Source organism: Salminus brasiliensis, chromosome 20 (assembly GCF_030463535.1).
Source record: "Salminus brasiliensis chromosome 20, fSalBra1.hap2, whole genome shotgun sequence".
Taxonomy (NCBI): domain Eukaryota; kingdom Metazoa; phylum Chordata; class Actinopteri; order Characiformes; family Bryconidae; genus Salminus; species Salminus brasiliensis.
In genome coordinates, this window is record NC_132897.1 from 10,958,299 (window position 1) to 10,976,071 (window position 17,773).

The window sequence follows — 17,773 nt, forward strand, 5'->3', positions numbered from 1 at the left end:
CAGTGAACCTACATGTGTCTTCTGCAATTTGTACATAAAGTTGATTGTGTAAAGTAGCCATCTTTCAAGCATTTAGCAAGATCAGGGGATTCCCCTTTAAATCAGCATTATGCAACAATTGGCTTTTCTCGCACCTGGGCTCCCCCTAGAGCAACCCCTAAAGGACACGTTCTATGCAGCATATGTTGACAAGCTGAGAGATACAGAACTGTCACTGTTAAATAAGTTAAATAAGCATGTGGACTGAGGCGGTAGAGTGATATTGCAGGATTTTACAGTAATATGACAGAGGTTACGTAGCGTTAAGCAAGCATTGTCCTGCCTACTACACCAAAGTTATATAGCTGTTAGCAGCGCGCCGAGCCCGAAGTAGCAACGGTAGAGACGATATTGTCCCTTTTACAGGTCAGTAAGGCATCACGATGATTTTGAAGCTGCTATTAACATGCCCCTGGTACAATGCTGTATAGTGTTGCTTTAGGAGTGTATACATTATTTTTATAGATGGTGTCTATGCTATGCACTAAATAGAGGAATAAAGTAAACAGAAACCCAAACTTTGAATTAGTTGGGGTCACAAAAAGTGGTAAATGAAAGCATTACAAATAGGTCTAAATGCTGGGGAAATTGAATGGGAATAAAGTTGTGTTTTAAAAGGTAAAACTATGAAATTTATTGAGATAGCTGTAACAGCTAAGGAGAGAGTGCTGATGCTTTGTAGCCACATGCTGTCAATACAATGAGAAAGCGGCTCTTCATCCATCTCATCTCAGTCATTAACAGGTTGATAAGATGAGATAAGGCCCAGGCTAGAAGTCTTGGCATCCCTCCTCATGCATTCATTGCACACGCACACATACCAGTAACTTTCCCCTCACACAGGAGAATGTCAGGCACTTCAGGAAATTTCCACTCACATCTACAATGACCTAGTCATTCTAGTTGCCCAGCTGACTGGCCATCGGTGTGTAATTCTTGGCAAATCTATATATGCTTTTTATATCATTTTATTCATTTTTCTGTACACAGAAATAGCTGTGTGTATATTGCTGCTGTCCAGTGTTCATTGACAGTGACACTATATATAAATAAATTCCATTTATCTCTCTCATTTGATACAAATTTTAGAGCATTATTGTTGGTCTACTAATCATTAAATGACCATACAATAAAGATCAGCTGGTAATCAAACATTAAATACAATACATTAGCAAACTTTAATGCATAGTCACTCTGTCCTTGATAACATAAAAAATTTAATATGCTGGTATGATGGCCAAATGAATGACTCAGAATCCCGAGAATCTACAGAAATGTTTAGCTGAGTGATGGTGCACCGTTCCACTGTGCAGCATTGCTTGCACAAACATAATCTTAATGAAAGAGTCATAAGAAGGAAACCTTAACCGTGACCTCGATATAAAACTCAATTCTTGTAAAGTATGCTAGTGAATATCCAGACAAGCCAGAGGAGTTCTGGAGACTGATGAAGTCAAAATACAACTCTTTGGCTGCAATCAACAGAGGTCCGTTTGGAGAAAAAAGAACTGTATTTTTTTATGAAAAGAGCACCCGGCAAGCTGTGAAGCATGGGGGTGGATCTATTATGTTTTTGGGGTGGTGTTGCCACTAGTGGCATTGGCAATATTGCAGGGGTGGAGGGAAGAATGGAATTCAGCAAATCCAGTGAAACCGGCGAATCCTGGATGCAAATTGCAAACCATCTGTGAAAAGACTGAAGCTGAAAAGAGGATATCTCCTACAGGATAATGATTCTTGCATATGCAAGCTGTGATTGATGCCAAGGGGGGTGTTACTAAGTACAGAATCTGGCCACATGGATGATTTAGATTTTTTTAATGTTATGAAAGACATTACTGTGAGAGTTACTGTGTAAAATATTGTTAAAAACATTTTATATGTATTATAATAATAATGTAAAAAAAAAAAAAAAAAAAAAAAAATATATATATATATATATATATATATATATATTCTTGAGTAAACACAGCCTCTGTGTGTAAGTGCAACTGTTTGAAGTCCTATAGTCCTAAAGAATTTAGGCCCAGTCCCTCATTTCCCTAAGTGCCTAAGTGCTAGTAGGAGGAGCTCTGCCTTCACTAGAGTTCTATAAAACATCCACTCAGATTGGCTTCTTCTGCACAGTTGCTGGTTACTGGGGGAACTTGCAGAAAACAAACTGGCCCTATTTATGCCTGGAACACAAATCTCAGAGGTAGATTCTTATCATGCACTATTTCTAAAAAATCATTGAATTTTTATTTATGTTCTATTTATTGGAGCCTTTCAGAATAAACAGGTCACTGTTACTGTTATTCAGTCTGACCTGCTTCAACTCTGCTACAGGGTATTCCAGCGAATATCACAAATCTCTTCAGAACACCCATTGCCAAGCACTCTAAGGTAAGAGAACTAGCCAGCACGGCCATTTGTACCATTTAGTAACCCAAGTTATGATCAATTATGAAAAGATGTTATGCAATGAAATAATCTAAGAGGGACAATCTGGTACTGTAATCCAACATGTTTCATAAGCTGCTTCTATTGGGTCTGGAATATATTTGGGTTTTTTAAATTATTATTTATCATGAGGTTATTTAGGTAACAGGTACAAGCTGATTATGCCACACTTGGTGTTGCACAACTTACTTAAAGCGCCTGTGTGGAGTACAGATTACGTAGAGGTCTAAAACAACACAAGCAAATGGGTGAAGACAAAAAAACAAAACATGCAGCACACAAATAAACTGTGCTGTATTCTGACAATACATAAAAGCAATTCCAAACGTTTGGAGTCAGTGTAATAGAGAATAGCTGCTGTTGTTTTTTTATCCAACCAGATACCAAACCATGTATTGTTTGATATTTTACTCTAATGTATTTTACTATTGTATTCATATATTTATGTTTTAAAACCTATATTACAGTCATTTACACATGTAAATGATTAGTCTTCTATTGTTATCATTTGACAGTTTTCTATGGAAGTGTAACGGCTGGTATTTAACCTGTAACTGTCCGACAACTAAAGTCAGTTAGTTATAAAAAAAAGCCACATGATTTCTTCTGATGAATGTCCAACAGTGACTATTTAGATGTTTTTAGCAGTAAAAATTTCTTGGTGCTTGATGGTTGATCAATATGATTCATTTCTTCAGGTTTGTGCTCAGACGAGCTCAAGGAACACAGATACCAGCATTTCAGGGTTCAGAAATCTTCACCATTGTTGGGTATGGAGTTTCTGATGCGCTGCATTGTGTCGTCTTTTCCAGGAGCTCCAACCACTCATGGCTAATACAGTTCCTCAAACGGGGCAGAAGAAGGAACAGGCCCCTGAGAAGCCTGAGCAGCACCCCCATGCAGGTCCTTCATCCAGGGCCAAGGCGAAGGTGAAACTCGCCCGGCTGGTGTCCTACTTTGCTGGAGACATGGCTCCCTTTGCAGAGTGGATGAAAGGTAAACTAAAACGACAGGACTAACTCCTTCGACCAGGGGTCCACACAATCCTAACCTCACTGAGCGGTAAAGGGCTTTTTAATAATGAACAATGTTATAATTTATCATTATAAAATTGGAAGACTTAATACTTTAATACTGCACAGAAATAATGATATATATTAATTGAACAATACAGCATTACTATAATATCTACTTTGTAGTTAGTGTGTAATTCTTTAGCTAAATATTGAACATAGCAGTTATTGAACAATTCATAGCAGTTACCAAATAATTCATAGTACTTATCAAATAATTCATAGCAGTTACCGAATAATTCATAGTAGTTTCCGAACTATTCATAGCAGTTACAGAATAATTTGTAGCAGTTACTGAATAATTCATAGTAGTTTCCGAACAATTCATAGCAGTTACCGAATAATTCGTAGCAGTTACTGCATAATTTGTGGCAGTTACTGCATAATTTGTAGCAGTTACTGAATAATTCGTAGCAGTTACTGAATATTTCATAGCAGTTACCAAATAATTCACAGCAGTTACTGAATAATTAATAATAGTTAGTGAATAATTCATACCAAATATTAAATAGCAGTTACCAAATTATTTGTAACAGTTACCGACTGATTTTGACTCATAAACCACTTAAAACGTTAAAAGTGGACTTAGTGGAAAAAAGTGGCATATTAAAAAAATAGGAGAAAAAAGTAGGACCTGTGTCTTCTTAAATTCTTAAAGTCTGTTGTGACCCGATAACAGCAGGGTGGAGTGATGTCTGAAGTGCTGAGGCCTTTAATAGGTTGTATTACATGTTTTTGTCCTGTTGCTAACCACTTCACTGGCAATGTCCAACACTAAATCACAGGTTGAGATCCCGTGGCCAGTGTATGCTGAGAGTACAATAGGTTTTTTACACCTATCTCAACCTGAAAATACCAACAGCAGACCTGAGTGCCAAGGCAAATGGTACCCAATTAAAATAGCCCATGTCATCAAATGACAAATATTTCCTTTTTAAGTTTAACTTGGTCTGCAAAAACAACTGAGACGCAAAAGTCTGTACAGTTTAAATATGGGAGTCTTCTCTCTTGTAACTATTTAGTTTGTTGGTTGTGCACGTCCTCAGAAATTAGCTCTATGACTAGCTCTAAAACTGATAGTTTTGAACAAAGACTGTGTGACCACGTCCGCTTTGTGTGCTTTGTCCTTGCCACTGCACAGTGACATGTATGCTTGTCAGAACAGCTGGCGCGAGAAATCAGTATTATTTTACAAGGCAGTGTGGAAACCTGCAAAAATAAATGGAAACACATCTGAGACTGTTGTGTCCATGCTTTATGGTCAGTGTTCTCTGGTCTGCCCTCTAGTGGAAGCCTCCAGTAACACGCATAGCACACAGGCAAGTGTGTGAACAGTTACATACACAATGCAGCCAGTTTTCTAAGCAGACAAACAGCCAAACAGCAAATATATCTGTAGCCTTAAAGACACAGTACCAAAAATAGGAAAATTACTGTTACCATAGCGATACTCTTAAATCCACTAGAATTTTGAGCATATTTGAATCCAATAAATTTCAGCCCCTTTATAAAAGAAGCACTAGGATATGTAGATCCAGATTTTCAGACTCAGATTAAGCATATAATTTGTACCCCTTTAGCCTGTGCTAGGCATAGTGTCAATAGGTTCATGTTTGTCTGCTGCGGGGAGTCCTATTCTATTGGCAGCACTTCTCTACAGGGACTAGACAAGCTGTGTGTGCATTTGCACATCAGTGTCAGCACTGCCCTGGGGAGCAAAGGAACTGTGTTTGTGGCAGAATGCAAACAAACAAATACAGCAACATCTACTGTAAAGCCTTCCCTGACAAGTAGAGGCCATTACTGCAGCAAATGCCCTATTAATACTCTTGATTTCAGAAGTGTATAGTACATGTTAGCATAGGAGGCTATAGAGTATATTGACACCATGTATTGCAAGATACTGATCAGTGACAGTTTGACAGCCTGTTCCAAGCGGGCTGTTATAGCCATGTCTGGTGAAGGAATGCTGTTTGTCACCTGCTGTTCAGCAGTCTCGTGTCAGGCCTTGTGACTGACACCCCAGACCAGTCACTGTCTGATAGTGTAAGTATAGGAAGATGTAATCTTTAAAGCCTTTCTAGAGGTGAAGTGTGCTGAGTGTATTTAGTGAGAAGCTGTACAAGTTCAATATTAGCTTTAGCTCTTGGTATTTGGCCTAATCCTATAAAAGCCTAAACAAAGCCCTGGCAGAGGTGGGGTAAGGCAATCGATGTAAACCGGAAAAATCAGTAATGCTGCTTTTTCTCATTTAATTACACTCTTCCTGTACTCATCAGTGAACTCCTGACATCACATCCTCTCCTGGGGACTCTTGTTTGTTTGGGCTTGGATCCACACCCAGGTCCAAAACAATACATGCATGCAGACAAAAAGCCTACAAATGTTTGTAACACTATAATGGGAATGCTTTTATGATGTTCTACAATGTTATGTGTGAAGGGTGATGGGTGAAGGGTGATATAACATGTCCAGGGCTGGGTAGAACACTTGTGTAATGATGGTTGAATTTTTTGTAATACTTTAGTAGAGCTCAGTAACACTGAGATACATAACTGATCAGCACAGTGATTTATCAGTCTACTCAGGCTTTAGTAGAGCTCAGTAACACTGAGATAAATAACTGATCAGCACAGTGATTTATCAGTCTACTCAGGCTTTAGTAGAGCTCAGTAACACTGAGATAAATAACTGATCAGCACAGTGATTTATCAGTCTACTCAGGCTTTAGTAGAGCTCAGTAACACTGAGATAAATAACTGATCAGCACAGTGATTTATCAGTCTACTCATGCTTTAGCAAAACTCAGTAACACTGAGATAAATAACTGATCAGCACAGTGATGTATCAGTCTACTCAGGCTTTAGTAGAGCTTAGTAACACTGAGATAAATAACTGATCAGCACAGTGATTTATCAGTCTACTCAGGCTTTAGTAGAGCTTAGTAACACCGAGATAAATAACTGATCAGCACAGTGATTTATCAGTCTACTCAGGCTTTAGCAAAACTCAGTAACACTGAGATAAATAACTGATCAGCACAGTGATGTATCAGTCTACTCAGGCTTTAGTAGAGCTTAGTAACACTGAGATAAATAACTGATCAGCACAGTGATTTATCAGTCTACTCAGGCTTTAGTAGAGCTTAGTAACACCGAGATAAATAACTGATCAGCACAGTGATTTATCAGTCTACTCAGGCTTTAGCAAAACTCAGTAACACTGAGATAAATAACTGATCAGCACAGTAATTTATTAGTCTACTCAGGCTTTAGCAAAACTCAGTAACACTGAGATAAATAACTGATCAGCACAGTGATGTATCAGTCTACTCAGACTTCAGTAGAGCTCAGTAACACTGAGAAACATAACTGATCAGCACAGTGATTTATCAGTCTACTTAGGTTTTAGTAGAGCTCAGTAACACTGAGACAAATAACTGATCTAGCATATTTTATACATATATACCTATATAATTCTGTCTTTTTTCACTTTTTGACAATAGGAATGTGCCCTTAGGTCAACATTTCATGATGAATGGGCCAGCAGTTAATTCTCCAAAATTACATATAAATCTTTTTACATTGACTTGCAATGAAAGTTGAGAGTTTTCCTTTGTATTTTTGAAGCTACAAGGTTTTGCGTGACAATGATGCTTGCATCACACTGGCACTGATATGACAAGCAGAATTACTAAAATCTGACTTCATGGTTTCACTAAACATCACTCCTAGAGCACGCTACATATTTACTCTGCTTTTTCATTATTTAATCTGAAGATAAGATCATGTCCTTTGTCCTTTTATCAGTGTGGATTAAGAGATACAAATGGATATAATGTAGTGAGTACATCCACTAATCATTGCTAACCAGTAGCACCTGTGTGAAATGTGTTGTGTCCAGGTCAGTTCATCCTCATCCAGATTTTGGACTGGGTGTTGCGAGGGGCAGCGCAAGTCATGTTTGTAAACAACCCCCTTAGTGGACTAATCATCTTCGCCGGACTCATCCTCCAGAGCAGATGGGTGGCTCTCAACGGATTCGTCGGCACCTTATTTGCCACCATCTCTGCCCTCATTTTGAAACAAAATAGGTACTCCTGCACTTCAGGTTAAGGCTGCACTCTCTCTTTGATTTCATAAAGAACCATGTAATAGAGATAGAAAGAGGTTCAACCAGGTTTAAAGAAGCTTCACGTGATGTAAAGGTTGTTCTCACACTCATATCTCTATAACAAACATGGTTCTTTATTGGAACCAAAAGCAGTTCTCCTATAGCATTACTCAAAAAAACCCTTTGTAGCAACTTCATGTTTGAGTGTGAGCGATACGGCAAACATTGTGATACATATTATACTGTATATACACTGTATGGACAAAAGTATTAGGACACCTGCTCATTCATTGTGTCCTGTGTGTGGTATAACTTCCCAACTCATCCCAAAAGTACTGGATGGAGCACCACCATCATTCCAGAGAACACAGTCCATTCCACTGCTCCACAGCTCAATGCTGAGGGGCTGAGGGGGACCTGGCATGAGGCATGGTGCCAATAGCTTCATGTTCATCTGTTCTAGAGAGTCCTATTCTATTGACAATACTTCTATAGAGGGACTAGACAAGCTGTATGTGTGTATTTGCACAACTGTGTAAAAAATGGGTGAAAGCTCATTTACAAGGGAAGTCAATAAACGTTTGGACATTTAGTGTAAGATCGTAGCATAATGTGTGGTGCTGTTTATGCAGTTACTACACACTGGAGGCCTTTATTATGATACATGTGTTGTCCAGTGTTCTAGAAATGCTTATGATGTGAGACAAAAAAATGCTTTTTTCACAATAATCATTCCATATCATCATATCACTCAACTCCACTTAGACTACTGCAGTTATTGTTAGATGAGCTCTGTTCAGTGTTTGGTAAGTGAGGTACAAATGACCCAATGTTCTCAGGGGAGCGATAGCAGCGGGCCTGTATGGATACAATGGAATCCTGGTGGGCCTTCTGATGGCCGTCTTCTCCAACGCGGGCGACTGGTATTGGTGGCTTCTGCTTCCCAACATCTTCATGTCAATGGCATGGTGAGTTTTCTGATGTCTGCACTAACGTGAACTGTGAAACACATGCCTCCACAGTAGCACTCGTGCCTGAGGGCTCCTTTAATGGAGGACAGTGCCCTTCTGCAGGTGGTAGAACAACTATTCAAAGGAGATCATGGTGACATTTCATGACCGCTGATTCATAGTGAAATCTCTTTCGTCAATCAAGGTCAGATGATCTTCACACAGGAAGAATCTACACAGGAATAAAAATGTGAGGAATGTGTCACTGGTCATGCTGAAGGCAAGGTGGCTTTATCAAATGTCAAACCCATAGGTCTGGGTTTGAGAGCAAGCTTGCCCAGGTCAGAGATATTTCAATGAGCTCATTTTACAAACTATATAGACAAAAGTATAGGGAAACTTGCTCATTGATTGTTTCTTCTGAAATCAAGGGTATTCATAAAAAAAAAAGAGTTTATCCTGCTTTTGTTGGAGGAACTATCTCTACTGTCCAGGGAAGGCTTTTTACTAGATTTTGTGAAGTATTGCTGTGAGGATGTGACTGCATCCAGCCAAAAGAGCATTAGTGAGGTCAGGAGGTTGGGCGATCACCACCCCACCTCATCCCCAACCAATCCCAAAAGTATTGAATGGCGCGCCATTATTCCAGAGAAGACAGTTCCACTGCTCCACAGCTCAATGCTGGGGGGCTTTATACCCCTCCAGCTCACACCTGGCATTAGACACGGTGCCACTTGGTTTAAGCTTACTTGCTCCAGAGAGTTCTATTATTTTGGCAATCTGTGTCAGCAATGGCTGCAACTTAAAGTAGCTGAATCCAATCATTAGAAAGGGTGTCCACAAACTTTTGGACATATAGTATTCCGCTGAGTTTTAATTGCAAAAAAATGACTTTTTAAAAGAAAAAAATCAACAGAATCAAATGGAGGTCATGTACAGTTAACATCTGTTGTAAAGGAAGGCTATAAATAACAGATTCAGGATTAATGAGATTTCTGAGATCCACCCAACTATTTTTTCATTCACTGGAAAAATAACACTAGCAAACATGATACTCCATTTCCCCCTTGCCTTCAGCATGACCAGTGACACATTCCTCACATTTTTATTCTTGTGTAGATTCATTCTGTCTGAAGACAGAGAAAAACATCTTCACTGGCTCTGTACCACACATACAAATGTGAAAACTGGCCAGCATGTGGCCCGCCAGGCCCACATCGTTGGCTCAAGCTGAGAAGCTCAGAAGCTTGTTCACGGTTGTAAACAATGTGAATATTTCATATCCTGCAGCCCGATACTCTCCAGTGCTCTGGCCTCAATCAACAGCCGCTGGGACCTGCCAGTGTTCACTCTGCCTTTCAACATCCTGGTGTGCCTACACATGGTGGCTACAGGCCACTACAACCTGCACTTCCCTCAGGTTCTGTTCCAGCCACGCACCTCCTTCCCCAACATCACATGGGCCGAGCTGGATTACGCTAAGGTAAGAGTGCTGGTCTGAACATCCCTTTTCTGCTGAGCGGAGATCAGTTTTGTTCTTCGGGTTCTGTAACTTCTGGCTCAAGACATTTCTCACTTTTGTGGTATAGCATGTAAAGTATTTAAATATATCCTTGACTCCTCAGTCATAAATCAGTTCCTCAAGATATTTCCAAATCACACATTAGTACAAATTTAACCAGCTGTCGCAATAGTTGTGAGTTCAGAGTCACAAAGTTTGACCAAAATATTCATTAATGCTGAATTAGCCCAGGCTGCTGTTTGAAAATACACCAATTGGCCAAAACATTAAAACCATAGACAAGTGACATGAATAACACTGCTAATCTTGTTACAGTGGTGCCTGTCAAGTGGTGGGATTTATGCTGTGTATTAGGCAGAATATGAACAGTCAGTTCTTGAAGGTGATGTGTGTTAAAAGCAGGAAAGGTGGGCAAGCATAAGAATCCAAGGCACTTTGACAAGAACCAAACTGTGATGGCTAGACGACTGGGTCAGAGCCAAAACATCAGGCAGGTCTTCTGGAGTGTTACCGGTATGCAGTGGTCAGTACCTACTAAAAGTTGTCCAAGAAAGGACAACTGGTGAACTGGTGACAAAGTCATGGGCAACTAAAGCTCATTGATGCGATCCATGGAGGCCCCACCTCACAACTTACAGGACTTAAAAGATCTGCTGCTAACCATAGACACGTTCAAAGCTCTTGTGGAGTCCGGGCCTCCATGGACCTCCAGAGCTGTTTGGGAGGCATGGGAGAGACCTATACATTATTAGCCATTCTAGGTTTCAATGTTATGGCTGGTGTATTGGTGTATCTCAGTTTTGAAGGCACAGTAATGAAACCAGCCTGTTTAATTCCAGGAGAATAGAGAGAGGGAGAGGAACTTTGGGTTGTCTAAGGGCAGCATCCAGTTAGACATGTGATACCACTCTAGAATCTTCTGAACTGATAATAAGATCTCAAGCTTAACACGTTGTTCAGAAGATGCTGGCATTGTGAGCATGGAATTTGAGCAAGCCGGAATTGCCACATTTTCTGAAAGTCAGCGTTTTGAACAAGGCACCAGACTGTGTCAGACCCCACATAAACATGTCAGCACCGGCAAAAACTTCAGCAAATTACTCCATGCTCCATTGTCCAGGTTACTTGAGTACAATTTCCACCTTAGATGATCAGTTTTTCTGCTGTTGTGTTTTCCCCAGCTCTTCCAATCCATTCCAGTGGGCGTTGGGCAGGTGTATGGATGTGACAATCCTTGGACAGGAGGAATATTCATCATTGCTCTGTTTATTTCTTCACCAATCACTTGTGTGCATGCAGTTATTGGTTCATCTGTTGGTATGGTGTCAGGTAGGTGTCACTTGTAATTTACATAACTGAAATATGGTAGCACGCTATGGTTTGGGGGTTGTGAGTCAAAATCCCCAAGCTATGCAGCTTTGCCATCAGCAGCTGGGGTCTGAGCAGGCACAATTGGGCTTCAAGCATGTCAGCTCTACTTCACTTTCCTTTATTTATTTATCTTATCCACTTCTTCATGGTGAGGGTCGTAGTGGGTCCGGACCCTACCTGGAATCACTGAACGCAAAGCAGGAATACACACAGGACCCCAGTCCATCACAGACTAGTGAACTACAACTAAAGGCTGCATCTGTGTTCATGTAACACACTGTATTAATCTCAAACACCTGCCACATTTAAAACCAACTGAAGTCTAAGCACCTTTTTATTTCAGGGTATCCTGGCTGTGATCTTAATAAAGCTGTCCAGTGGTCAGCTGGAAAGAATAATAAAATTATGCATTAATTTTATTTTTATTTTTTTGCTACAGAGAAAATATTTCACTTAGAAAATCTGATTATATATTTTTATATAAGATTTATAGATTTTTTTTAGATTTTAGTGCTGCTGGTAGTGTTTGAGGTCTGGGGTTGTGGGCTCAATTTCTGGGTGCTCGGGTTACCATCCACCTCTCACACGTGGTAGGTGATTCAGCAATGATGAATTCACCCAAGTGTGAATAAGTGTATGTGGTTACCTGTGTTGGACTGGCCCCATGTCCAGGGGGGTATTCCTGCCTCGCGCCCACTGAATCCTTGTAGGCTCTGGACTCACAATGACTCTGATCATGAAGACAGGATAAGGTGATGAATGAATGAATCAACCAATCAATGTAATCTGACCTGGGGTGCACAGGGTAGTGCTGCATGTGACGATACAGTTAATGTAAATGTAAAGTAAATGTATTTTTTAATATCACAGAGTGAGTTGCGTGGGAGTTCTGCCAACGTTTTGCAAAGCCAACAATGAAATTACTTTTCGCAATTTGTGTCGTTTCAGGTCTCGCTCTTGCCTCACCGTTCGAGAAAATCTACTTTGGCCTTTGGGGTTACAACTGTGTGTTAGCGTGCATTGCAATTGGTGGAATGTTCTACGCTCTCACATGGCAGGCCCATCTCCTGGCTGTAGCCTGTGGTATGCTGTCTATCACAACAATTTCCTCAATCCCCAAATCACTCTGGTTATGTAAGAACAATTTGCCATGTTATCAGCGCCACTCTAATGACCTCCATTTCATTTCTCATTTCCTCTCAGCGTTTTTCTGCGCCTACCTCGGCTCCGCTATTGCCAACGTGATGGCCACTGTAAGTATTATTATTCACGCTGCCTGTACAACTGCTCTAGATGATGATGTACTTCTGCGGTCTGATTCATAATAGCCTATTCCTCTGATGTTCTCGTCCTCAGTTCGGCCTCCCGGCATGCACATGGCCCTTCTGCCTGTCCGCCCTCACCTTTCTCTTGATCACCACGGAGACGAAAACCATCTACAAGCTGCCACTGGCCAAAGTGGCCTACCCTGAGAAAAACCTCATCTACTACCTGAAGATGAAGAAGGAAGAGAGAGCGGAGAAACTGAAGAAGACTCAACTGCAAGAGAAAGAAGCTCAGATAGCGAAAGAAGAGGACGAGGTGAAGATTGTGATCGAGAGCCAACAGCAGGAGCAGCAGGAGCCCAACACGGAGAAGACGGCGACGGCCACCAGCGACACAGAGAATCCACCAGATTACTCAGCTGTTACCGTCGGCACAGAGACGAGCACTGTAGAACTTTCTGTACTATAAATAAGCACTTCATTGGGCCGCATGCCTCAACAGACACTATCAGCATATTATCTTGCTCTAGCTCAAATGAACACTTCCTTAAGGGACTTGCTTGCAGATAATATTCGACCTGTTAGGACACGCATGCTTGTCTTGGTACATACACCGGGACGCTATTTTGAGATAAATAATCTCAAATAATAATCAGCTTCAAATCAGAGATGCCCTTTTTTTATAAGATGTGCTTGAGGATCTACATTTTTGCTAATCCAAAATGTCATCATGTGGTCATCATGGCTGGCACACTTTGTGATGGCCTCATTCTTTACAGATTACTGCCAGTCTATATCCGCAAGACAAGGGCTTGCAGCCAAAACAAACCACAGCCTCTCTGGAACAGTGCTGTGGACCCTAATATAATACAATTCACTGCTTATTTTACCATTTTACTTACATTAGAAGTCACTTGCTCACAAAGAAATGTACTGTGCAGGTTTCAAACATATATATATATATATACACACACACAAACACAAACAATATATATATAAATAACTCAAGGTGACAGGCTGTAGTAGAATATATATACATACACCAGCAGCAGCAACAAAAAATCTCGTCAGAATTGAGCATAAGATCCCCCAAGGGGTCTGGCGGAATAAGGCACGGTCACTATGACCAGAGGATCCCGGTCATGCTGTTAGCAATTGGCCTTGCTCATTCCAGGGCGGGTAGATTCCTACATCACTCCAGTACTAGCCAGTGAATCAGACCCAGGTACACAGCGCTGTCTTCTGCAGCCGTTCAGAAAATGCGGCGCTGGCTGGCTGTGCATGTGTCGTAGGAGGCATGTGATAGGGGAGAATATGTATGGGTTGGGTAACTGGCAATCCAAATTGGGGAGAAAATGTGAAACCATAAAGAATTGAGCAGAAATGGACGTGCGTTGAACCTGCATTGACTGCTAGAAGCAATGGCAGTTGCTGGCAGTTTTGTCTTTCGGCCAAAATTCTGATGAGAATTTCCTGTAGACTGGGATTTCTGCCATTGCTGGTAGATCCGTATGAACATACGCTTCTATACACCTGCAAATTCAGCTACTTCCTTTACTATACTCCCTTATAGTATGCAGTGCAGATAACAGCTGCATTGTCATCGGCTGTGGCAAAAAAATCCAAATTACCCCATAAAAGTCTTCTAATTTCTAATAAGTATCGTTTTTAATATGAATCATAAAAGCATTTATGCTGTAAATGGTTAATGTCGAGACCTGCTCTTGATATACACTCCCCAAGCACTTTATTCGAAACACTGTAGTCATTCATGCAAGTATCTGATAAGACAATTATGTGACAGCAGTGTAAAGCATAAAATCATGCTATGCTTAGGCAATGTTCACATTTACCATCAGAATGTAAAATAAGTTTTTTAAGATCTCAGAAATTTTGAGCATGGCATGATTGCTTCCTCAGAATGGTGCATGAGTTGATAAGAGAGGTCAGCAGAGAAAGGTCAGACTGGTTGGATCTGACAGAAAGGCTACAGTAACTCAGACAACCACTCTGTATAACTGTGGTGAGTAGAAAACCATCTAAAAACCATCAAACCTTGAGGCGGATGGGCTACAACAGCAGGTCATCACATGGGGTTCCACTTCTGTCTGTCATGCACAGAAAGCTGAGGCTGCAGTCGGCACAGATTGACCAAAACTGGACAGCTGAAGACTGGAGAAACGTAGCCTGGGCAGATGAATCTTGAGTTCTGCTGAGGCACAGAGATGGTAGGGTCAGAATTTGGCAACAACAGCTTGAATGCATGGACCAAACCTCCCTTCTGTCAACAGTCCAGGCTGTTGGAGGTTGTGTAGTTGTGTGGGGAATACTTTCTTGCCACACTTCTGGCCTCCTACCTTCAAAATACACCATCAGAAAGGTGTTTCCAGTCTGGCCAGAGTGTCCCTTTAAGGTTCTTGCCATTTTGTGGTTTAAATGAGTTTTTTGTGTGGTTCATTTCTCTGGATCATTTCACATATTGTAATCTGTCATTTGTATGTAGCTTTTTTCTATATCTCTTAATGGCAGCACATTCTTTGGGGCAAAAAAGAGAGATAAGTTATCCGGTTAGTTACATATATTTTATAAATAAAGAATAATTTTTTGTGCTCTGTAAAAGTTTATATATATATATAAATTAAACAAATAACAAAAGATCTCTTCAGTCTACTGTACTTTGTTATGCACCTCTATACGGCAGTGCTCACTGTTCAAATGAAATGCAGTCTCCTTCACTTACTACATTCAGCAATATATGGACGTCCATAGTTCGGGGTTTGAGCTACACACTTGCTACCCACCTGCTGCAGCCTAAGCATGTGTCCAGGTCATGAACTCTAGGAAGGCCACATACCACTGCAAACAGGCAAGTTCCTATTTAGGAAATACTGCTTTCCCCTGTGATAGGGATCTACCCTCTCGTGGGTTTCTACTGTAGAAAAAAATGAAGTTCGCCCTCATTAGAAAACGATCACAGTTGGAGATTGTGTCGACAGTTTCACTTGGATGAAGCTACAGTAGCACTGTGAAAAATGGATGATTTGAAGACATGCACTACATTACTTTACATTACATTACATTATGCCTATTGGAACACAACACAGTATTTACTGCTGAAGGCAGAGGATTGTATTATTTATTTTAAATATTACTTTCCTAAAGAATAGAAATGCAGTCAGATTAGCCTGACATGTTTTACTTTCACACGACGGACTGCTCTAAAGATGCTGAACAGTGTGATTCTCTCACAGTAATCATCTACTATCTTGGTCTCCTGAATGAGCTGTGAAACCCAGTAAGTGCTGGGCTGTCATTTCTAGGAAAAAAAACACTAACTCTGGTGCACTCTAAAGCCTGTAACACACCAAATGTGTGTAACCAGACTTTTTTAACAACTTTTTTGCCATCAAACTGTTCACACCAGACACAGTGATTTACCAGGCCAGCTGCAGTTTTACACCAGCAGCTATAAGACAAACTGCAGTTTTACAGTCGCTAAGGTTAGAAACTGCTTATTTTGCTTGATGTAAATCTAATGCTTAATTTAATATTCTTAATAAAGGCATTTTGGGTTGTTTTTTTTTTTACAAAACAATAAAATACATCGGTTGCCATAAAGCAACAGCATCTGACACTGGAACTGCAATGTGCAATGTGCACAACAGGAGTGAAGGAGTACACTGATACTAAGACACTGGCATCCTATCGACCTTTTTACATTTCCAAGTTGGTTTTATTAGAAAATTGATCTTCAATTGATCACATATTGACTGCACATGCCTGTGTTCCCTGTCAGTTCACTCTTAGGTAACAGATAACAGGTGCATTGTCACCTGCTGTTGTCATATGACAGCAAAACCTACATTTCCCCACAAAAGTATTGTTTGTGCTTCTATTAATTATTATATATTTTTTTATTATTATGCATTACTTCATATTTTATATGCATTCCGTCTACCTTGGAGGTGGGATGCTGGGCGCTGGGCATGGCATCGCCTCCTAACTGACAGCGTTCCAGTCAGCCAGCACTAGCACTAGCACTAGCTAGCTAGCATTATTAGCGGTACCAGCGGATAGCTACCACAATATGCCGTGTTTTGTGCATCCAAACATTATGGAAACAGGTTGACAGATGGACGTTACAGTACTGTGTGTGCGAATGAGGTAGATAATGTAGTTGGAACACATGTAGTTAGTTAGAAGTGCTTATAAACTGTTTATGCCACTGCTTTCTACTGTTGAGGTTCAGTGCAGCCATTTTGGATTTGGGACTCGGGGTTAGTGAGGCTCTCCAGACGTCCCCGGCTTGTCTGGGCGGTCCAGGTGTCGGTAGTTTCTGTGAACTGTATGTCAGATAGCCGCAGAGCCGGCCGCAGTTCTGGACCAGCAGATTCTCTGTAGCTACATGGCTCTGGACTCAGGAGCAGAGGCAAGCAGAAGCAACCAACGCCTCGACCAGCAAAATCATAAATGAGTAGCTATTAAATAACTGCAATGAGTAATAAAGTAGTCAATCTTTAAATATATATATATATTATTATTATTTATTTTATTTTTTTTTCTACACACAGCTCGGTTGAACGTTAACGGGGTTTGAGGAACACAGTGGGTGTGTCCCAATTCAGGGGCTGCATCCTTCAAAGGCTGCCTAGGCCGAACCGAGAAGAGACTCCACGCCGGATTTCCTGTTTGCGTCACGAAACGACGCTCCTAATTGTGTAGTTTTTCTTTAGTCTGGATGTTTCCTGGTTGTAATGACATATGTATGTATGTATGTTTTCGCAAAATAATAATTAAAAAAAACAGCCACCACAACAACAAATTTTCTAGCAAAATGTCCTTCACATCCTCGCCGGCATGCAGTGAATCTAGCTGGCGAAGGGAGCACCAATACTAGCTTTCGGCGTCCACTTCAGGTCAACACAGCGCCAAAATGTGTGAAACCCACAGATGGAAAATTAAGGTCTAGAAAAACCAAATCTGCCCCAGAATTTCTAC

At 40.7% G+C, this 17,773-nt stretch overlaps 1 protein-coding gene across 1 annotated transcript; it reads left to right on the forward strand.

Annotated features, from left to right (window-relative positions):
- Positions 1 to 445: 445 nt before the first annotated feature.
- Positions 446 to 13,244, forward strand: slc14a2 (solute carrier family 14 member 2). The gene is made up of 10 exons (XM_072665316.1): positions 446 to 454; positions 2,368 to 2,424; positions 3,294 to 3,477; positions 7,458 to 7,647; positions 8,507 to 8,635; positions 9,908 to 10,100; positions 11,321 to 11,468; positions 12,459 to 12,593; positions 12,714 to 12,763; positions 12,867 to 13,244. The coding sequence occupies exons 1-10, from the start codon at positions 446 to 448 to the stop codon at positions 13,242 to 13,244; spliced, it is 1,473 nt and encodes a 490-aa protein (XP_072521417.1).
- The last annotated feature ends 4,529 nt before the right edge of the window (positions 13,245 to 17,773 follow it).